Consider the following 20,622-nt stretch of genomic DNA (forward strand, 5'->3'; position numbering starts at 1 on the left):
AAATAACACAGAAGGGAATCCCCATAAGGTTAACAGCTGATCTTTCAGCAGAAACTCTGCAAGCCAGAAGGGAGTGGCAGGACATATTTAAAGTGAGGAAGGAGAAAAACCTACAGCCAAGATTACTCTACCGAGCAAGGATCTCATTCAGATTTGATCGAGAAATTAAAACCTTTACAGACAAGCAAAAGCTGAGAGAGTTCAGCACCACCAAACCAGCTTTACAACAAATGCTAAAGGAACTTCTCTAGGCAAGAAACACAAGAGAAGGAAAAGACCTATAATAACGAACCCAAAACAATTTAGAAAATGGGAATAGGAACATACATATCGATAATTACCTTAAATGTAAATGGATTAAATGCTTCCACCAAAAGACACAGATTGGCTGAATGGATGCAAAAACAAGATCCATGTATATGCTCTCTACAAGAGACCCACTTCAGACCTAGGGACACATACAGACTGAAAGTAAGGGGATGGAAAAAGATATTCCATGCAAATGGAAACCAAAAGAAAGCTGGAGTAGCAATTCTCATATCAGACAAAATAGACTTTAAAATAAAGACTATTAGAAGAGACAAAGAAGGACACTACATAATGATCAAGGGATCGATCCAAGAAGAAGATATAACAATTGTAAATATTTATGCACCCGACATAGGAGCACCTCAATACATAAGGCAAATACTAACAGCCATAAAAGGGGAAATTGACAGTAACACATTCATAGTAGGGGACTTTAACACCCCACTTTCACCCATGGACAGATCATCCAAAATGAAAATAAATAAGGAAACACAAGCTTTAAATGATACATTAAACAAGATGGACTTAATTGATATTTATAGGACATTCCATCCAAAAACAACAGAATACACATTTTTCTCAAGTGCTCATGGAACATTCTCCAGGATAGATCATATCTTGGGTTACAAATCAAGCCTTGGTAAATTTAAGAAAATTGAAATTGTATCAAGTATCTTTTCCGACCGCAACGCCATGAGACTAGATATCAATTTCAGGAAAAGATCTGTAAAAAATACAAACACATGAAGGCTAAACAATACACTACTTAATAACGAAGTGATCACTGAAGAAATCAAAGAGGAAATCAAAAAATACCTAGAAACAAATGACAATGGAGACATGACGACCCAAAATCTATGGGATGCAGCAAAAGCAGTTCTAAGAGGGAAGTTTATAGCAATACAATCCTACCTTAAGAAACAGGAAACATCTCGAATAAACAACCTAACCTTGCACCTAAAGCAATTAGAGAAAGAAGAACAAAAAAAACCTCAAAGTTAGCAGAAGGAAAGAAATCATAAAGATCAGATCAGAAATAAATGAAGGAAACGATAGCAAAGATCAATAAAACAAAAAGCTGGTTCTTTGAGAAGATAAACAAAATAGATAAACCATTAGCCAGACTCATCAAGAAAGAAAGGGAGAAGACTCAAATCAATAGAATTAGAAATGAAAAAGGAGAAGTAACAACTGACACTGCAGAAATACAAAAGATCACGAGAGATTACTACAAGCAATTCTATGCCAATAAAATGGGCAACCTGGAAGAAATGGACAAATTCTTTGAAATGCACAACCTGCCATGACTGAATCAGGAAGAAATAGAAAATATGAACAGACCAATCACAAGCACTGAAATTGAAACTGTGATTAAAAATCTTCCAACAAACATAAGCCCAGGACCAGATGGCTTCACAGGCGAATTCTATAAAACAACTAGAGAAGAGCTAACACCTATCCTTCTCAAACTCTTCCAAAATATAGCAGAGGGAGGAACATTCCCAAACTCATTCTACGAGGCCACCCTGAAACCAAAACCAGACAAGGATGTCACAAAGAAAGAAAACTACAGGCCAATATCACTGATGAACATAGATGCAAAAATCCTCAACAAAATACTAGCAAACAGAATCCACAGCACATTAAAAGGATCACACACCATGATCAAGTGGGGTTTATTCCAGGAATGCAAGGATTCTTCAATATACGCAAATCAATCAACGTGATACACCATATTAACAAATTGAAGGAGGAAAACCATATGATCATCTCAATAGATGCAGAGAAATCTTTCGATAAAATTCAACACCCATTTATGATAAAAAGCCTGCAGAAAGTAGGCATAGAGGGAACTTTCCTCAAAATAATAAAGGCCATATATGACAAACCCACAGCCAACATCGTCCCCAATGGTTAAAAACTGAAAGCATTTCCACTAAGATCAGGAACAAGACAAGGTTGCCCACTCTCACCACCATTATTTAACACAGTTTTGGAAGTTTTAGCCACAGCAATCAGAGAAGAAAAGGAAATAAAAGGAATCCAAATCGGAAAAGAAGAAGTAAAGCTGTCACTGTTTGCAGATGACATGATACTATACATAGAGAATCCTAAAGATGCTACCAGAAAACTACTAGAGCTAATCAATGAATTTGGTAAAGTGGCAGGATACAAAATTAATGCACAGAAGTCTGTGGCATTCCTATACACTAATGATGAAAAATCTGAAAGTGAAATCAAGAAAACACTTCCATTTACCATTGCAACAAAAAGAATAAAATACCTAGGAATAAATCTTCCTAAGGAGACAAAAGATCTGTATGCAGAAAATTATAAGACACTGATGAAAGAAATTAAAGATGATACAAATAGATGGAGAGATATACCATGTTCTTGGATTGGAAGAATCAACATTGTGAAAATGACTATACTATGCAAAGCAATCTACAGATTCAATGCGATCCCTATCAAACTACCACTGGCATTTTTCACAGAACTAGAACAAAAAATTTCACAATTTGTATGGAAACACAAAAGACCCCGAATAGCCAAAGCAATCTTGAGAACGAAAAATAGAGCTGGAGGATTCAGGCTCCCTGACTCAGACTATACTACAAAGCTACAGTAATCAAGACAGTATGGTACTGGCACAAAAACAGAAATGTAGATCAATGTAACAGGATAGAAAGTCCAGAGATAAACCCACACACATATGGTCACCTAATCTTTGATAAAGGTGGTAGGAATGTACAGTGGAGAAAGGACAGCCTCTTCAATAAGTAGTGCTGGGAAAACTGAACAGGTACATGTAAAAGTATGAGATTTGAACACTCCCTAACACCATGCACAAAAATAGCTCAAAATGGATTAAAGACCTAAATGTAAGGCCAGAAACTATCAAACTCTTAGAGGAAAACATAGACATAAATCACAGCAAGATCCTTTTTGACCCACCTCCTAGAGAAATGGAAATAAAAACAAAAATAAACAAATGGGACCTAATGAAACTTCAAAGCTTTTGCACAGCAAAGGAAACGATAGACAAGACCAAAAGACAACCCTCAGAATGGGAGAAAATATTTGTAAATGAAGCAACTGATAAAGGATTAATCTCCTAAATTTACAAGCAGCTCATGCAGCTCAATATCAAAAAAACAAACAACCCAATCCAAAAATGGGCAGAAGACCTAAATAAACATTTCTCCAGAGAAGATATACAGATTGCCAACAAACACATGTAAGAATGCTCAACATCATTAATCATTAGAGAAATGCAAATCGAAACTACAATGAGATATCATCTCACACCAGTCAGAATGGCCATCATCAGAAAGTCTAGAAACAATAAATGCTGGAGAGGGTGTGGCGAAAAGGGAACACTCTTGCACTGCTGGTGGGAATGTGAATTGGTACAGCCACTATGGAGAACAGTATGGAGGTTCCTTAAAAAACTACAAATAGAACTACCATATGACCCAGCAATCCCACTACTGGGCATATACCCTGAGAAAACCATAATTCAAAAAGAGTCATGTACCAATACGTTCATTTCAGCTCTATTTACAATAGCCAGGAGATGGAAACAACCTAAGTGTCCATCATCGGATGAATGGATAAAGAAGATGTGGGACATATATACAATGGAATATTAGTCAGCCGTAAAAAGAAACGAAATTGAGTTATTTGTAGTGAGGTGGATGGTCCTAGAGTCTGTCATACAGAGTGAAGTAAGTCAGAAAGAGAAAGACAAATACCGTATGCTAACACATATATATGGAATCTAAGGGAAAAAAATGTCATGAAGAACCTAGGGGTAAGACGGGAATAAAGACACAGACCTACTAGAGAATGGACTTGAGGATATGGGGAGGGGGAAGGGTAAGCTGTGATAAAGTAAGAGAGTGGCATGTACATATATACACTACCAAACGTAAGATAGCTAGTGGGAAGCAGCCGCATATCACAGGGAGATCAGCTCGGTGCTTTGTGACCACCTAGATGGGTGGGATAGGCAGGGTGGGAGGGAGGGAGACGCAAGAGGGAAGAGATATGGGAACATATGTATATGTATAAGTGATTCACTTTGTTATAAAGCAGAAACTAACACACCATTGTAAAGCAATTATACTCCAATAAAGATGTAAAAAAAAAAATAGATACACAACAAGGATATACATAGCGTAGGGGTTTACACTCTTGTAGTAACCTATAATGGAATATAATCTGCAAAAGTACTGAATCACTATGCTATATACCCGAAACTAACACAATATGGTTAATCAACTATATTTCAATTAAAAAAAATAGAACCCCTCCCACACACACACATGTACACTCTCTACTGCCCAACAATTTTTCTTCTAGAGAAATGCTCATATAAAATACTCAAGGAGGCTTATACAAACACCCTTCAGAGTAGTGTTTGTGACAGTGAGAAATTGGAGACAACCTAAATATTCATATGGGAACAGAAAATATAAGGACGTATTTTCATAGTGTGAATCATGAAGCCATTAAAAGGAACGAGCCAGATTTATATGCATCAACATATCTAAGACACTCTAAGACATACTCTTGAGTGAAAATCAAAGTTGCAGAACAACATATAACATGAGATATCTTTCATGTTATACTCCATAGTGCCTATGTGTCTATATATATATATACACACATAGTGTAAAAAGACAAAAGACTGGGAAAGAGACACATCAAATAGCAATTGGGGGCTAAGGTGGTGGGGTGGAAGTAATCATGGACTTCTAGTATTACTTGTAATATTTAAAATTTTAAAGAAGCAAATGTGTTCATGTATTGCTTATACAAGTAAAAACTAACAACACAAGAAATGTTTTAAGTCACTGAGCTCAGATCAGGACAGCCTCTAGAGTGATATTCATCTCTCTGATATAAAGTGGCAGATATGGTTTTTTTATGTAAGCAGTTAGAGGACGGCTTCAGAAACAGATTTTTTCCTTCCTCTCTCCCTCTCTCCATTCTTTAGTTTCAGTTAACAATCTAATATGTCTCTTAATGAAGTTAGATTTCTATTAATTGATCATTTAACCTTTAACCATTATTGTGATAAGCTTGGGAGTCCTTCAGTTATTGGAAAATAATTTTATTCACACTATATAGGGGTTGTGTCTTGCTCTTTCCTCTTGTCGTTAGGAAACCATAATGTTCTGCCAGCAATAGCTTATCTTTTCCCTGATTTCTTTTGCCTTTGCTGTTTTTTGCTTCCTGTTATTTAGCAGATGTAGAGTGTTAACTGTTAACTGTTACCCCCTCATATATGATGGAGACTACATTGTGCTTGGAAGTCACTGGAAAAGTGATTGTGGGAGGGGCGGGGTTCAGTAAGCGACTGCTTATTCAGAACACCGAGAAGCCAAATGCAGGAACTCCTCCAAGGTAACAAATGACAAAGCCTGGGCCGTGTTCTTTCCATTTCAGAACTGTCCTTTGTCCAATGGCAAACAGCAAATTAGCCCTTGCAAATTTATGTGGATTGACTCACACCAGCAATATATATGTTAATGAAACACACAGGGAAGACTTAGTAGTTGGCTTCAGATGGATTTCAAACATGCTGTGACATGGTGCGAAGAGGAAGCTGCGACATTAGGGGGAAGGGTCCTTTTTGAAGCTCCTGCTCAAAAATGCCAACAGGTCAGAATGCTGGTGTAAGAGCAGGAGGAATGTTCTCTGAGAGGTTGCTTTGCATGAGAAGGAACTAGAGACTTTTCCAATATTTACCACATATTATCTGAGAAGTGTTACAATTACCACCATTAGAAAGATTTTTGTCTACATTCATTGTCTCCACCAGCCAAGGGCCTCCCAGGGTGGGAAAAAATAGGGAACTGTCACTTTGCTAGGGGATGTTCAGTTCCACTGAGGAGGGGACAGAGTTGGATGTCTGTAAGAGGAATTTAGCTTTAGGGTGTGAATGTCTGAATTTGCCCCCTTTCTAGTAAGTCCCAGTTAGTGGAGAGAGTGAAGGTAGGAGTTGGAGGTGGAAGAAGTGGTTGGCAAGTTGCCCAAAATCTAGAAGTTCTTGATCAGCTGACATAAACTGCAAGCCCCCAAGCTCCCTGATTTCACACCATGGGCAGAGTGATCAGAGTGTACTTGCTCATCTCTGGTTCTCGTTTTTAAAGCAGAAGTTTATAACAGTGCAATATTCTCTCATCTGAGGTTTTGCTTTAAACCACTGAAGACATGGGTGTGTGAAAGCAGCATGTGCCCACTGAGTCAGGGAGGTGTCCAACCTCAGACCCAGGCTGTGATGTAGGGGCTTTTTGGTGTGGTCATTACTGCCAAGCCCGTTGGAAGGAGGCCTTTGTTCAGAAGGCTCAAGAAAGATGGGGAGCCCAGCCCAGGAAAAGTATGGGGTAGGGGGCCCGCCCCTGTTAGAGGGCTTCCTCCCATCCTGTTGCCTATGGCCAGGTCGTCTTGAAAACAGTGTTACTTGGCATCTTGAGGCATATGCACTTTCAGTGCTATCAGACTTTCTTCAAGTTATCAGACATTCTTAGTGCAGTCAAACCAAGCTTACTTTAAAAAAAATTCCTTGAAAAATCGGGTATTTAAATCAGTTTTAAGAAACTATTAAAGACATCAGGCTGGCTAATAAAAATCAGACCTGGTTTTTAGAAGAGTTAAGTAGATAAAAGACCCTCAACTGCTTTGGGGCAGCTCTGCCTGGTCTGACCCACCCTCCCTCAGGAACTTAGTCGGGAGTGCTGTGCTGTCTTGTTGGAAGCCTTGTACAGGATTGCCTTGCAACGTAAAGCAAACAGCAGTTGTGATCATTGGCATTAATAATGTGGCTTCTGGGCTTCCCTGGTGGCGCAGTGGTTGAGAATCTGCCTGCTAATGCAGGGGACACAGGTTCGAGCCCTGGTCTGGGAGGATCCCACATGCCGCGGAGCAACTGGGCCCGTGAGCCACAACTACTGAGCCTGCGCGTCTGGAGCCTGTGCTCCGCAACAAGAGAGGCCGTGATAGTGAGAGGCCCGCACATGGCGATGAAGAGTGGCCCCCACTTGCCAAAACTAGAGAAAGCCCTTGCACAGAAACTAAGACCCAACACAGCAAAAATAAATTAAAAAAATAATAATAATGTGGCTTCTGGAGCAGGGAGCCTAGAATTATCATCTATCTGTCATCTTTCACTCAAAGAGAGAGCGTCGGCAGCCATCAAAGTTTCTGGTACTTGAGAAGACAGGAAAGAGCAATATTCATTTCTCAATGTCCAAAGGGAAATTATAAAATTTCAGTGGTATGATAAATGCTTAAATACTTAATGCAATAAATCCTTCCCTATTAAAAGCTACCCACACCCACAGAGGGATAAATTTCTTCCTGAATTAATAGCGGAGACACAGGCTTCCCTCTCAGGGTAGGAACACAGAACTGCTCCACCCCCTCCTTGCACCTTTAAGAGAGGAAGCACTGTGGTTCAGAAAGGCCCTTATTCCCACCCTAACATGCACAATGCCAACTGTTCCTTGAGAGGGCAGGCTCACCTCACTGTCCTGCTGATTAATCTCGTTGAGGCTTGACTGTTGTAGCAGGACTGTTAGGAGCCTGTAAAGACAAACAGGAGAAGTGGCTTAAAAGAGCAGAGTCTGAATGCGAACATGACATTAGAAATACAGTCTGCTGAAGGCCTCCAAATGACCATATGCCCTTTGCATTTACTAGGGGAAAGATCCACGGAAAAAAAGCCAGTGTGATAGGTAAGAAGGCACAAGGCGGCAGGTAGGAGGAAGACTTCTATCTCTTCTCCCACCTCCTCTCTGGCTTAGTGCTTCTGGAGCAGCCAAAGAGAACGGAGGAAGCGAATCCTCACACTTATTACTCACCAGAACGGTATCCCTTTGCGTTCACTCTAAGAAGCAAAGTCCTCCAGTGCTTACTTTTTATTCATTTTCCATAAACTTACAGAGTGCTTTCAAATTGCTTCACCACTAGGTACACGTGTCATGCCTTCTAAATGTACTGGAGGCAGTCAGCATTTACAACTTCCGCTTATTCTTTCTAAAACGCACAAATACCTAAGCATGCAATGGCAGTTAACAGTGTGAAACAACTGCCAATGATTCTCAAGTTCAAGTTCTTATCCCACTTGGGCCCAATACTTGGTTGACTGAGGTCAGTACTCCATATGTGGGAGAGAAGCAGTGGAGTACAGTGGTTAGGAGCCCAGACTCTGGAGCCAAACTACCTGGGTTCACATCCCAGTCCTGTCACTGACCAGCTCTGTGACCAGAGGCAAGTAACTTCACTTCCCTGTGCCTATGCATCCTCATCTATAAAATGGGGGTAACAAACAGTGCCTACCTTATAGATCAGTGTGAGGATTAAATGAGTTAACATGCATACAGCATTTAAAGCATGCCTAGAACACAGTAAGTGTTATTTCTAGAATACTTAACCCTAGAAGTTTTAACCCTGGCTCCATCTCAGAATTCCCTGGGGAGATTTTTTTTTTACCTGGGCTGTATATTCAAGGTTTCTGATGCAGGAGGTCTGGAGAGAAGCATAGCTTCTACCATTTAAATAAGCTGTTCAGAAAATTCTGGTAAACAATCAGATTTGGAAACCACTGAGAAAGGTGCTGAGTGAATAAATCAATGGATACTCATTGTTATAGAAGGAATTGTGTCCCTCCCAAATCTGTATGTTGAAGCTCTAACCCCCCAATGCCTTAGAATGTGACTATATTTGGAGATAGAGCCTTTAAAGAGGTAATTAAGTTAAAATGAAGGATTACAGCGGGCCTTAATCCCATTTGACTGGTGTTCTCATAAAAAGAGGAGATTAGGACACACAGAGTGACGCCAGAGGCACACCCTTACAGTGGAAAGACCATGTGAAGAGGCAGCAAGAGGATGGCAATCTGCAAGCCAAGGAGAGAGTCTCAGAGGAAACCAACCCTGCTGGCACCTTGATGTTGGCCTTCCAGCAGCAGCCTTCAGAACTGTGAAAAAATAAATTTCTGCTGTTTAAGCCATCCAGCCTGTGGTATTTTGTTGCAGTCACCCCAGCAAACTAATATACTCACCGAGATGATAAAGGATTGTCTATGGGCAGACAATGAAAACATTCGGCAATTACTTTGGAACAGTTATTTGAAAAATAAGATGGCTTAGCCTCCTCCTGAATCAGATTTTCACTGTCTCTCAGCTGAGAAGACATCTAAAGTCCTAAGTAGTAAATTGCTTAATATTAATCAGAGGGATTGATCATACTGTGTTACAAAGAGAACTTAAATGGGGGTGGACTTCTTCAGTGGGGGGAATATAACCAAGAAGCCTAGGTTTTAAATCTAGTCTTATCACTGTTTTTTGGGGAGCCAGGATACTGCTGTGATTTAATTCTGGCCTCACCACTGCATGACCTCGCTGAGCTTCTGTATCCTCACTAACAAGGATAATAACAGCGGTGGTGGTGGTGAGGGTTAAATAACATAACAGGTGTAAAACTCCTAGTACACAGATTTTAAAGGAACAGTGTCTATGACAGTAAACAGCACATCTCTTTATCCTTTCTGAATTCTAGAATTTCTCCGTCAGGTGGGAAGATGCTACAAAAATAACTGTATTTTGGTTAATGCTATTTTTTATATTTTCCCTTAGAGCTGCTTTATGGGGGGGAGGGTAACGGGTGACTATCTTTCTTCTTTCTTTCTTTCCTTCTCTCTCTCTCTCTCTCCTCTCCTTTCTCCTCTCCTCCCCTACCCTGCCCTCTACTCTTCTCTTCCCTTCCCTTTCTCTCTCTTTCTCTCTCTCTCTCATTAGTGGCCACTGTCTAATCTCTCGGGCACATGTGGTCCAAAGTGCTGGGGGAGGGAGAGTGAGAGTGAGCAGAGGTCAGTGGTGGTCCAATCTGGTTATCCTCGGCTAACCCTGAGCAGACTGAGATCAGCTGTAGTCGGACAGGATCTTCTGGGACTCCTCTAGAGCAGCGTGATCACATTGGGGGAAGTTGGCTCTAACCAGATGAGAACGGGGGTGGGGAGATCAAGACCTCTTCTCACATCCTGGGTGAGCCTCCAAGGGTCACAGGGTGAGCCCTGTGCTGGATAGTCCTCTGTTTGTCTCTCAGACCCAGTCTCTGCCCTGCAGTGTCCTACTCTGAGGCTGACCTCCAATAATTCATCATCCAGGTCCCCTGCCCTCTGACCTCTCACTGGGTTTGGTCAGTGGGAGAACCAGCAGGAGGAAGGAGAGAAGCCACTTTCCTTTTTGACAATGATTTTTTTCCTCTACTAAAGGCCTTGGCTCCTGCCAGGTGGCCCCTCTCCTACACTACAACTACCGCCCAGCTCTCAGCAGGTTTCCAGTAACAGCTTCCTTCCTCACCTCTTGTGGCCTAGGGGAGGAACATTTTCCTGCTTTTGGAGGGGCGTGGGGGTGGCAGACTGTCACCATCTCTTGCCGGTTAATTTCAAATAGTCTTTCATTAAACCTTCTTGGTCATCTCGTTTACTATTTCATGTCTTCCCTGTCACGACCCTGAGTGACATATGCCAATCTACACTGCTTGCCTCCATTTGGCTCCTAGGTCACCGAGACTCATCGATCTTTAAAGCTGGTACAAATTTACACATGAGTATTCTCTCTCTCTCTTTCTCTCATTTTATGAGAGCAAATGACCTGATGCACTACACTACTTGCCAAGGTCATCACACGTTGCCCTGGTTGTCCAGCCTGGACTAGGAACCAGGTGTCTGCTTTCCAGCCTTGTGCTTCTATCCCGTTCCGTTCCGTGGTTCAGAGGTCATCTGCAAGATACTTGTCCCACATCTGTCTTAATTAACAGCGGACTTGCAGACCTCTTAGTTTTGTTTTCTCAGAGCTCCTGTTTTGTGCTAAGGTGACCCAGGAGTATTTCTCCCATGACCCCCCAGCCCAATTTCCTATTAGCACCAGCTAAAACTCTGCTCTCAGATCTCCAGGCCACAGCATAAGGCTCACCTCATCCCAGCTGCCAGGACAGCAGGCACAGGTCCCCAGCAGGAGCTTTCCCAGACAGGCAGAGTGGTGAGTGATAAGAGCATGGAGGCTGGAGCCAGACTGCCTCTATTAGAAGCCCTGCTCCCTCACCAATCAGCCAGACCTTGGACAAGGTGTAAAACTCTCAGTGCCTACATTTTCTTATCTGTAAAATAAACATAACAACCCTACTTCTTAAAGATTTGTTGTAACTTTAAATGGGTCAAAGCATATAAAGCACTTAACATGGACTTTACATACTATAATAAATTCTATATAATGATTAATTTCTTAAAAGGCTCCTACCCTTTATATTCTGGGGTCCCGTGATTGCCATTAGGTGATTGGTAGGCCAGAGAGAGCTCAGCTAGATGTATCCAGGAAAGGGGGGAGGGTTGTCTCCTTGAGCTTCTCTGTTTTGCTGGCCCCTTGGGCTCACAGTCCTGGAGGGGGCTCAGCCCAGGGATGGCTGGGAAAAAGGGTCCCCAAGCCAGTCATCTGCTCTCCTGTCCCTGAAGCTGCCTGAAACATCCACTGCAGGTTAGAATGCATCACCTGGAAACTAGAGAATAGGACCCCAAAGAAATGATTTCCTTCCTCCCTCTGGCTGTAGTCAAGAGCAATGAAAAGAGGCAGAGCTGCTGGCACTCTGGCAGGAAAAAAAAAAAATCTGCTGGTAACCATGGAGACCATAAAAAAGACTTTCAGAGAGCCCTGTGGCTGCTTTCAGAGGAAATCGCTGCTCGCCTTGCAACTCTAGCATGCGCAGTGTTGTACAAACACAACTGCGTGCTCTTTGGAGCTCTGTCTTAATGATCATGCCCCCTCTTTCACATGGACGCCCTCTGAATGTCCCAGCCAAGGAAGCAAGAAAAGCAATGGGGAGCTGAAAGGGAGAAAACTCGGACCTGCTGAGAAGCAGAGCATTCAAAGCAGGAAGGGGACTCGTGAGATGAAACCTGTGCTCCTTTGCTTTTGTACATCCAGCTTGCCTTCGTGTTCTTAATTATAGGTCCTTCATCCCGGCAGCAGCTTAGATTTCCCACAGAGATGTAGCTTAGCTAAGGCTGTCTATTGCCACTGGTTGGTTTGCTAGTGAGTTGTTTCCATCAGAGAACCAAAATTTCTCTGGAGGCAAAGGGCTAACTGAAGTGTCCCCTTGGCTTGTTTATAAGCAGCTTCAGTTTGAGACTTCACTCTAAATAGTCTCCAGCAAGCACCGAGTGGAAGGAGTGTGCTGTTTGGAAATATAGGAGTTAGTGGATTTTAAAAGGAGTATGAATACCTGAGTACAAGGCCACAAAGTGGCTGGTACATATGCTTATGATTAGAGGAAAAATATAGATGCATGTACACTGAATGGTTCAGTCTAATGTTCATTGGGTTCTAAAATCTTGCAATGCTCTACAATGTCCCAAGGTTAATACAAATGGGAGCGCTGTTCATACCCTGATGACCTTCGCAGTAAATGTATGCTCATGTCAGTGGGTGCAGGACTGTGTGGGCATGCACCTGTGTGTGCAGATATATTTTTTGTGGACCTGTGTGTGCTAAGATGAAGAAGGCCAGGGTGAGAGCTGGTGGGTGGCCGTAGCAGGGTTTCATTCTTTAGTGCTGATCTACGGTACTTTATTTCTATCTTCCATCATCATCTTCATCGATATCATCACCCTCATCATCACCACTAACACTTACTGAACATGGACAACTGACAGTGTTCAGTGCTTTCCACATATTTTCTCATTTACTTTTGCCTACTTACCTATGAGGTGAGTACTGTATTATTCCTACTTTCTAGAAAAGAAAGCTAGCTGAACCTTGACATGTTAACCTGCCCAAGATAATGTGGTCTGTAAGATACGGAGCCAGATTCATACTCAGTCAGTCTGACTCCTGAGCTGGCACTCCTGGCCACCCTTTACCTCAATCCAAAAACAGGAATTTAGGTGGTTTTCAGATACATATAGTAAAACAAGATCACAGGCGAAAACACTAGGCAAAGAGAAAATGAGGGCAGGATAAAGAACACATAATTATGGTCCTATGTGCATGCCAGAGGTGAGACACAAATTGGGCTTTGAGTTTTCTAAATATGCAAAGAGAGAAACATGATCATAAGTCACAGTGTCCACATAGTAAAAATAAAAAATAATTTATCAGGAGAAGCACAGGAATTCCTCCTTTAGTAGAAATTTTTCTTGTGGTTTTTCAGAAAAGATTTTTTTGGACACTGTAACAAAAAAAAAATTTCCTGACAATCAGACAATAAGGAGTTTTGTATGGCTGTTTCTTATAAGGCCTCTCAGTGTAGACTGAGGGCTTAAGGATAAAATGTGGCCATTAAAGTAAATTCAACAAGTCCACAGCAGTGGACTCCAGGAGCACAGCAGACCCACTGGGCAGGTTACTTATCTTCACACATGCACTATGCAATTAGTTTTCTTCTTGATGCCTTAGTTTTCTCATCTATAAAATGGGGATAGAAATATTACCTATCACAGAGGTGTGGTAAAGATTAGATGAGATAGTACGTGGAAAGCACTAAGAACTTTGCTCAGAACATGATAAACAATGAGTGCTGTTTGTCATCGTCATCCTTTTTGTAACTACAGACCTATATGCTTTAATGGTCAGACAAGCTGGCCTAAAGTTGTATTCACTTAGGAAAATTAGTCAAACAGGTATGCATGGCCTAATGGAAGGTCACTCCCTTCTGCGTTATGATTTTAGGATTAGAAAGTGCCCATAAGACAGACCAAGAACTTTTTTTCTCAGAAAACGATTCTGAGTTCATGCAGACACACAAACAAATGGGCAACTGAAGTCCAACTTCTCTGGTGCGGTTAGTTTCGGCTTGAAGGATTTAATGCCGATGTTATCAAACTCTGCCATGGCCATAAAATTTCTCAGTAAAACAATGATAAAATATCTAATTTTAAGCAATGTAATTCCATAAGGAATCCTTTCAATCAAGCTAGTTTTGAAATGTTCTCTAGGTAACAAAGCCAGTTGATTTGCTACATGCGTTTGTGTCAAACTAAAGGTTGGCACTTGCCATCTATCCCTACAAGGGTGAAATCACAAGCTGCTGAGACTGCTGACCTTCAACACCCCCGAAAGGAGTTCAGGGTGGAGATCAGGAATGAGGCACTCTGTGCTGTGGGAAAAACTGGCAGAACGGGCCTTCAGATAGTTAGATATTTTCAGGAGAAGATTTTATGAGCCCAATTCTTGCATCTCCTCATATCTAGAAAAGCACTAAAATCTTTCATGGTGACGTCTGCTCCTTGTGACCAGCAGCAACCTTCTGCAAAACTGTGTGCTCCCCCTTCACTAAAATCACATATATACTGACCTTCCCCCCTACCCCTTTGCAGCAGTTGCTCAGAGCTATCTGAAATGCTCTCTCCTGGGCGATAAGTCCTCATTTTGCCCCAAATAAAACTTAACTCACAACTCTCACGTCGTGCTTTTTTTTTTTTTTTTCAGTCGACAGTTGTTAAGGTTTAACCCAATTCATTTTCGGAGAACATTTAACAGGTATGATAATTTTGGTTTTGGAATATTTAATCTTAACCTTTGGGTTTTACTAGTTACAGCAGCTAGCATTACCATAACAAAAGCAGATTTTATCTTCCAGAATCAGCTAACTGTCCATTTAGGACAATAAAACTATATCATCAGCACACAGAGGATGTTTATTTTTCTGGCTTCAGCTCTTCCTAAGGTGGTGACTGGGTCATTTGGGACAATTTCATGAGAAGGGGAAGCCACAGCTCTGTGCTATCTCAGTTATAGTGATGTAATGTAAATCCTAGAGAGTCTAGGGGCACTGCTGGGCATAATAAGAAATAGTCTAATAAGTCCACAAAAGAGGAAGTACACTTAGTTTTTAATATATTATTGTAGTGATTTCAGATGATGAACCAAATCTATTGACCAAATTGATCCTGAGTGCGATTCTGACTGCCAAGGCTTAGTTCACCCTGCAGGTGCAATGGTTTAACGGCAGAGCCAGGTTTTCACCAAAATTCTTGTCCCCCTTTCTTGGATTGGAATCATCACCAGAAGGTGGATTCTTGGTCAGGGACTATATTCCCCACCGCTCTTTATGGCCAAATGACTCATCCTTATTAATGGAATGCGAGCAGAAGTGAACTGTGTCATTCACAGGCTGAGATTTTAAAGAAATAAGTAAGGCTTATCTAAGCTCCTCTTACCCTATCTGCAGGCCAAACAAAAAGGATTCTGTGATGCTAGGAGATGATGAAGCCACAAGCTTGCATCCCTGAATTACCTGTGGAGGGGAGGCTCCCTGCCCCCATCCAGGAAACATATATTGGACTAAACTTTTATTATGTTAAAACGCTGAAGCTTTGGGTTTTATTTGTTACAACAGCTATGATTACCATAACTAAAGCAGGTGTTCATTTTCCAGAATCAGGTAGATTTTGAAATGACTACTCTGAGTGAGGCAGGTAAAAATCATCTAAGTGGAGTAAATTGGGGCAGAAGAGTCTTAAAAGGTACGTTTAAAATGTATTTTCTAAAGATTACTCTTGGGAAGACAGTATGATTTTGTGACTAAATATTTTTGTGGGTTGTCTAGAAAAGTCACTCTTTTTTCATCAAAAGGTAGTCATCTTTTTATGATGTCTACTGATTGTTAGCTCTGGGATTGCTGTTTCTTCTCTAAACTTCCTTGTTTTGTTGGGCTTTGAGTAAATCCTAGTTTTCTATTATTCCTGGATATGATCCAATGATAATAAGAGGCAAGGCTTGGTTGGGAATAGTCCTGGAATTTCCCAAGTCCTTTAACTTTAGTGTAAACAGACTGAAATGAAGAAATCCTATTACCTCTCAACCTGGAAGGGGCCTTGGTCTCCTCAACCCCCACATGGCTTCAGTTTACTTCTGAACACAGGGCCTGAAGGAGGCAGCAGAATGCACCCACCGTGCTGCTGGCCTGCAGCCTAGCTCTGGGGAGTGTGAAGTTCCTGTCAGAGGCCTGCTCTGTCAGCAGAGGTTCAGGAAGTGCCTGGAACGGAACCTTGCTGATTCCACAGTGGGAAGTGTGCTGTCATCAAGCTGCCAGGAGGGGCTTTCGAAAGACTGGGGACCCAGGCCACTTGGATACAGAGGCCTGGGGTAGCTACACTTGGTCTGGATAAAGCTTTTTCCTTTGTTGCTCAATCGTCTTACAAAAAGGTGACCTCAATCATCCAACTACTTGAGGGCTTTCTTTGCATGGTCTCCAGCAGCTCACACTTCTGGTTTGCCTTCTCACCCACTGGTCCCCCTGTCTCAGTCTCCTTTGCTGGGTCTTTGCCTCCTTCCAGCCCATAAATGTTGGCATGAAAAAAAAAAAAAAAAATGTTGGCATGACTCTGGGTTCATACATTAACCTTCCCTTACCCTGTTTGGTTTCCATCACAACACTCGTCACTATTTGAAATTATCCTATTTATTTGTTTACTAGTGTGCCACTTAACTCCTGCACTAGAAAGTAAGCTCTGTGAGGTCAGAGACACTGGCTTGCCCACTGGGGAACTCTAGGGCCTAGAGCGGTGGTTGGCCCATAATAAGCACTCAATAAATAGTCATTGAGTTAATAATTGACTGATTAATTGAATGAATGAATATAAGAAATTCAGATGATGACAAACAGCATTTCTTCTTAAATCAGAGACTAGGAGAAAAGGGTTTTATCGAAATAAAATTGGGATTGAGACTAGAGTTGAGATTGTTCCAGGATATTTTGATTCACTGAGATGGGGTCCTGTCTGCTGCAAATACCAAAAAAATGGATGGATTTTGTTTTTATTTGCCACATGGATTGGATTAGGTGACCTTCTATTCCAAGTTGGGTGCCTCCCAACTTGAGCGTCGTGTGAACCTGGCTACGTACCTCACATTGGGCTCAGCGGTGGCAGCGTGCAGTGGCAGACGGCCATTTTTATCAGGGATATTGTGCTTGGCACCATTTCTTAGTAGACTCACACAGCCTTCCAGCCAACCCTGGAAAAGCAAAAGCATCGTTATATAACACAATCTCGCATAACACAGTAACAGAGTCCAACAAACTTTCTCCAGTTTTCTTTCCCTTTCTTCTTTGGTTTGGCTAAAAACATGTTCTACTGGACCTGAAGTGGTTGGTTAAGGACCATAACTCCCATTTAGACAACAGAGGGCTGAAGGTCTTGAGGTGTGGATTCCTGAGTCTTCTGAGACCTTTACCCTGTAAGATGCAGACTGATTCCTAGACTCTTCTGCGTCTGCCTCCCCATTTCTAGGGCCACTTGCTGGCATTCCACTTTTATACCCAGTTCCTAGAGCCAAATGTGGCAATGTGATGGGGGTGATTAATCAGCTCTAGACCCTAATTCTATGGGCTTAGCTCCAAATCATGCTCGTCAACGGTCTGACCTGGATGTCATTGTCCAAAACTGGGCTCCTATGTCATTCTTGAGTCACAGCCTCCACTCGATGCCTCAATTCATCTATATCTGATAAATGGTCCTTCGTCCTCTTTTCCAAGTTCTTTTTCTAGTAACCACAAAGATAATATCTTGCTTATTCTAGTCAGTCCCCTTCCTGATGCCTGGAATTCTAAACTAAGCCCTACTCCAATGGCTGGGACCCTGCCACCCTGTTGACTGATCTTTCTGCTGCTGAATATGGGGCTATCACCAGCACCCTCTAAGGGCTCCCCACTGTTGTGTTTTATCCCCCTATGAATTCCCCAAGAAACTTCCTTTGAACTCCCTGTTGTCTACTAATTCACCAGATTGAGACCTGATATTGCCACATCTGATGCTTGTCCTTCCTTGGTTAGCACTTACAGCTGGGTCATTTCTCCACTGTCTCTCCTGTTTCAAAGGGAAAATATAACTGCAGGCTAGTCCTCCCTTTCTGTTTGTTAATTCTTTAAGTAACTGACCCAACCCTGCTGATAACTGAGTTTGGCTCACATGCCAAGGAGAATACCTCCTACATTCATCCAGAATCATTTGGGTTACTCACCTAATTAAAAGTAAACTTATAAGTAAATGAAGTATATAAGTATACTTATATGAAGTATATGAGTATAATAATAACTTATGAGTAACTGAAGTTATTATTATGAAGAATAACATAATAAAGCTCTATTTTTTCCTGCCTTCTTCCATTCTTGTATAGTTAAGCCTCAAGATTACCCAGTAACAAGAGAAAGATTACTGAAGATTTTCCCATGCAGTACTGGAAGCAATAAAAATGTTACTAAATGCATGGAGGAGAAAAAAAGATAATCATCAGAAAAGGCCTTTTGGTTCTGAAAAGTCTGCAAAAAAATCTTTCTACAAAAGCACATTAAAATTCATAGGTTCTAAAATTGAATGTGGCTTTGTAGAACTGACCAATAATATCTGTCTTAAGTAGAAGCAAATAATTTTCATAGTTTACTAATGTATTAAATCTGGTTTTAGTTCCTAATGCCCGTCATCAAGTTTTCTGATTAAAAGGGAAAAATATGGCCAGGAGACCCAAAAGAAAGGCATGCTGGACAAATTTCAGAGTTGCCAAATTTTTGAGTGGCCCAAGTTTTAGTTTTTGAAAAACAAATCTTCTGATGTGGAAGGGTTTGAAACATTTTTATCATTTTGCAACATTTCCTGGAACTATGGGTGTATGTGGTTTTCTTTCTTTTCTTCAGAAAAGAAATCAGAAAACCATTGACTTCATCTGAAACCCATGGTCACTATTCAGAACCAACAAATATGTTTTGGACCTACTATGTTCTGAGTGATTCTGCATGTGGTTCTCCTTCAACAGTAATAAACTTAGGGTATTATTTTTACTACATTTTACAAATGAGGAAGAGGCATAAGGAGGTGAAGAAATTTGCCTAGGATCACACATCTATGGTAAGTTTATTTGTATACTGAGCTTGAAGCTGTGACTGAGACAGTTTCTGAGTGCTCCCTTTGCCTAGTTCCTCTTTAATACTTGAATACAAACATTGCCAGAGGGAGTGGTGGGCTTCACTGTGTAATCACTAAGATACCACCTACTCTCACCTTCCCAGGGATCCTCAGGAGAGCCAGTGAGGGGCCCTGCTTTGGGCTGCCAGACAGAGGTGGGGTCAACAGTAAGAGGGTAATGCCCATGCTGTCATGCCGGCGTACTTCCCTATGCAGCTCCTTAGAATGCGCTCCTAGAAAGAGTTGTATGCAACGGTGGCACCTCGCTAGGCTCACTGTTCACTGTGATCTAGAGGAGAACTTCTTCCCAGTCCCTTAAGTGCTACCTAGCCCAAGAAATTTGAAATTTTGAATTTTAGAATTTTGAAAGAAGTGTTGCTTGGTTTCACTCTATTCTGTATGCTATTGGCAGTTAAATTTAGAAACCATCTCTATTCCCTTCCTCCATCCCCTGATCCTCATCTCAGACACCAAAAATCCCTACAGCAAGAGCAGTTATTAGGGCATGTGCCAGAAGGGAGGAGGACTGGAAAGGCCATCATAAGTCTGTCTGAGACACTGGACTTCACCTAGTGCTCACAGATCAGTGTGTTTCAAACTTGAATGGGCATAAAAATTGTTGGGGAGATTTGTTTAACGTGCAGGCACTTCTCTCTCCACCCATAACCCCTGTCCTGCTCCCAGAGTGTCTGACTCAGGAGGTCTAGGGTGTAATCCAGGAACCACATTTGAAACAAGCACCCCAACACTTCGAAAAATTCTTCCCAGTTTCATGTGTGAGTCCTAGAGAAAGAGGGCATGCAAATAAGAAATGAAAGAGTAGTGTCTAAAGAAAATCTCTGTGAGGACTGGGCAATGCTTTATTGCAAGCAGGAAGGTGTAGTGTTTGGGGAAGGGAAGTGTTCTACTTGTCCAGGGCAGCTTCAGGACACCGTGGGTGAATCCACCACTGTCAATGGGCAGCAACAGCAAATGCAAGAAGCTGCATCGGCAGCAACAGTGGTTATGATGAAGATTTGCAGGAGCCACGTTGGAGAGGAGGGAGAATGATGACCTTCGTGGGGCAACAAGGAGGACTTGTTTGACTTGGACTCAAGATAGCCCTGGAGTCTCCCGAAAGGATTACAGGGAAGATTTGAGAGGAGAGAGGTTTGAAGATTTTCAGTAAGGCTTTACCAAGCTTGTGCTAATATTGGGAAATGCCAGACTGAAATCTCATGTTGAGGACTGGCTCTATGTAATTTTTAAGTTAGGCACTGATTGTGGGTTGAATCCTATGCTTGGTGTTGTCCTTAAGAGACTGGTATTTCTCCCCTACTCCCTACCCACCACTCTTCCCAGTTCTC

At 41.8% G+C, this 20,622-nt stretch overlaps 1 protein-coding gene across 1 annotated transcript in view; it reads right to left on the bottom strand.

Moving 5' to 3' along the window:
- Positions 1-20,622, bottom strand: part of ANKRD55 (ankyrin repeat domain 55) — a 100,984-nt gene that overhangs the window by 42,108 nt on the left and 38,254 nt on the right. The window contains exons 4-5 of the mRNA XM_060142965.1: positions 17,224-17,333; positions 7,842-7,902 (exon numbers count right to left, since the gene is read on the bottom strand). Of these exons, the coding sequence (XP_059998948.1) occupies positions 7,842-7,902; positions 17,224-17,333 (171 nt within the window). The remainder of the gene's footprint in view (positions 1-7,841; positions 7,903-17,223; positions 17,334-20,622) is intronic.

This window comes from Lagenorhynchus albirostris, chromosome 3 (assembly GCF_949774975.1).
Source record: "Lagenorhynchus albirostris chromosome 3, mLagAlb1.1, whole genome shotgun sequence".
Classification (NCBI taxonomy): Eukaryota; Metazoa; Chordata; class Mammalia; order Artiodactyla; family Delphinidae; genus Lagenorhynchus; species Lagenorhynchus albirostris.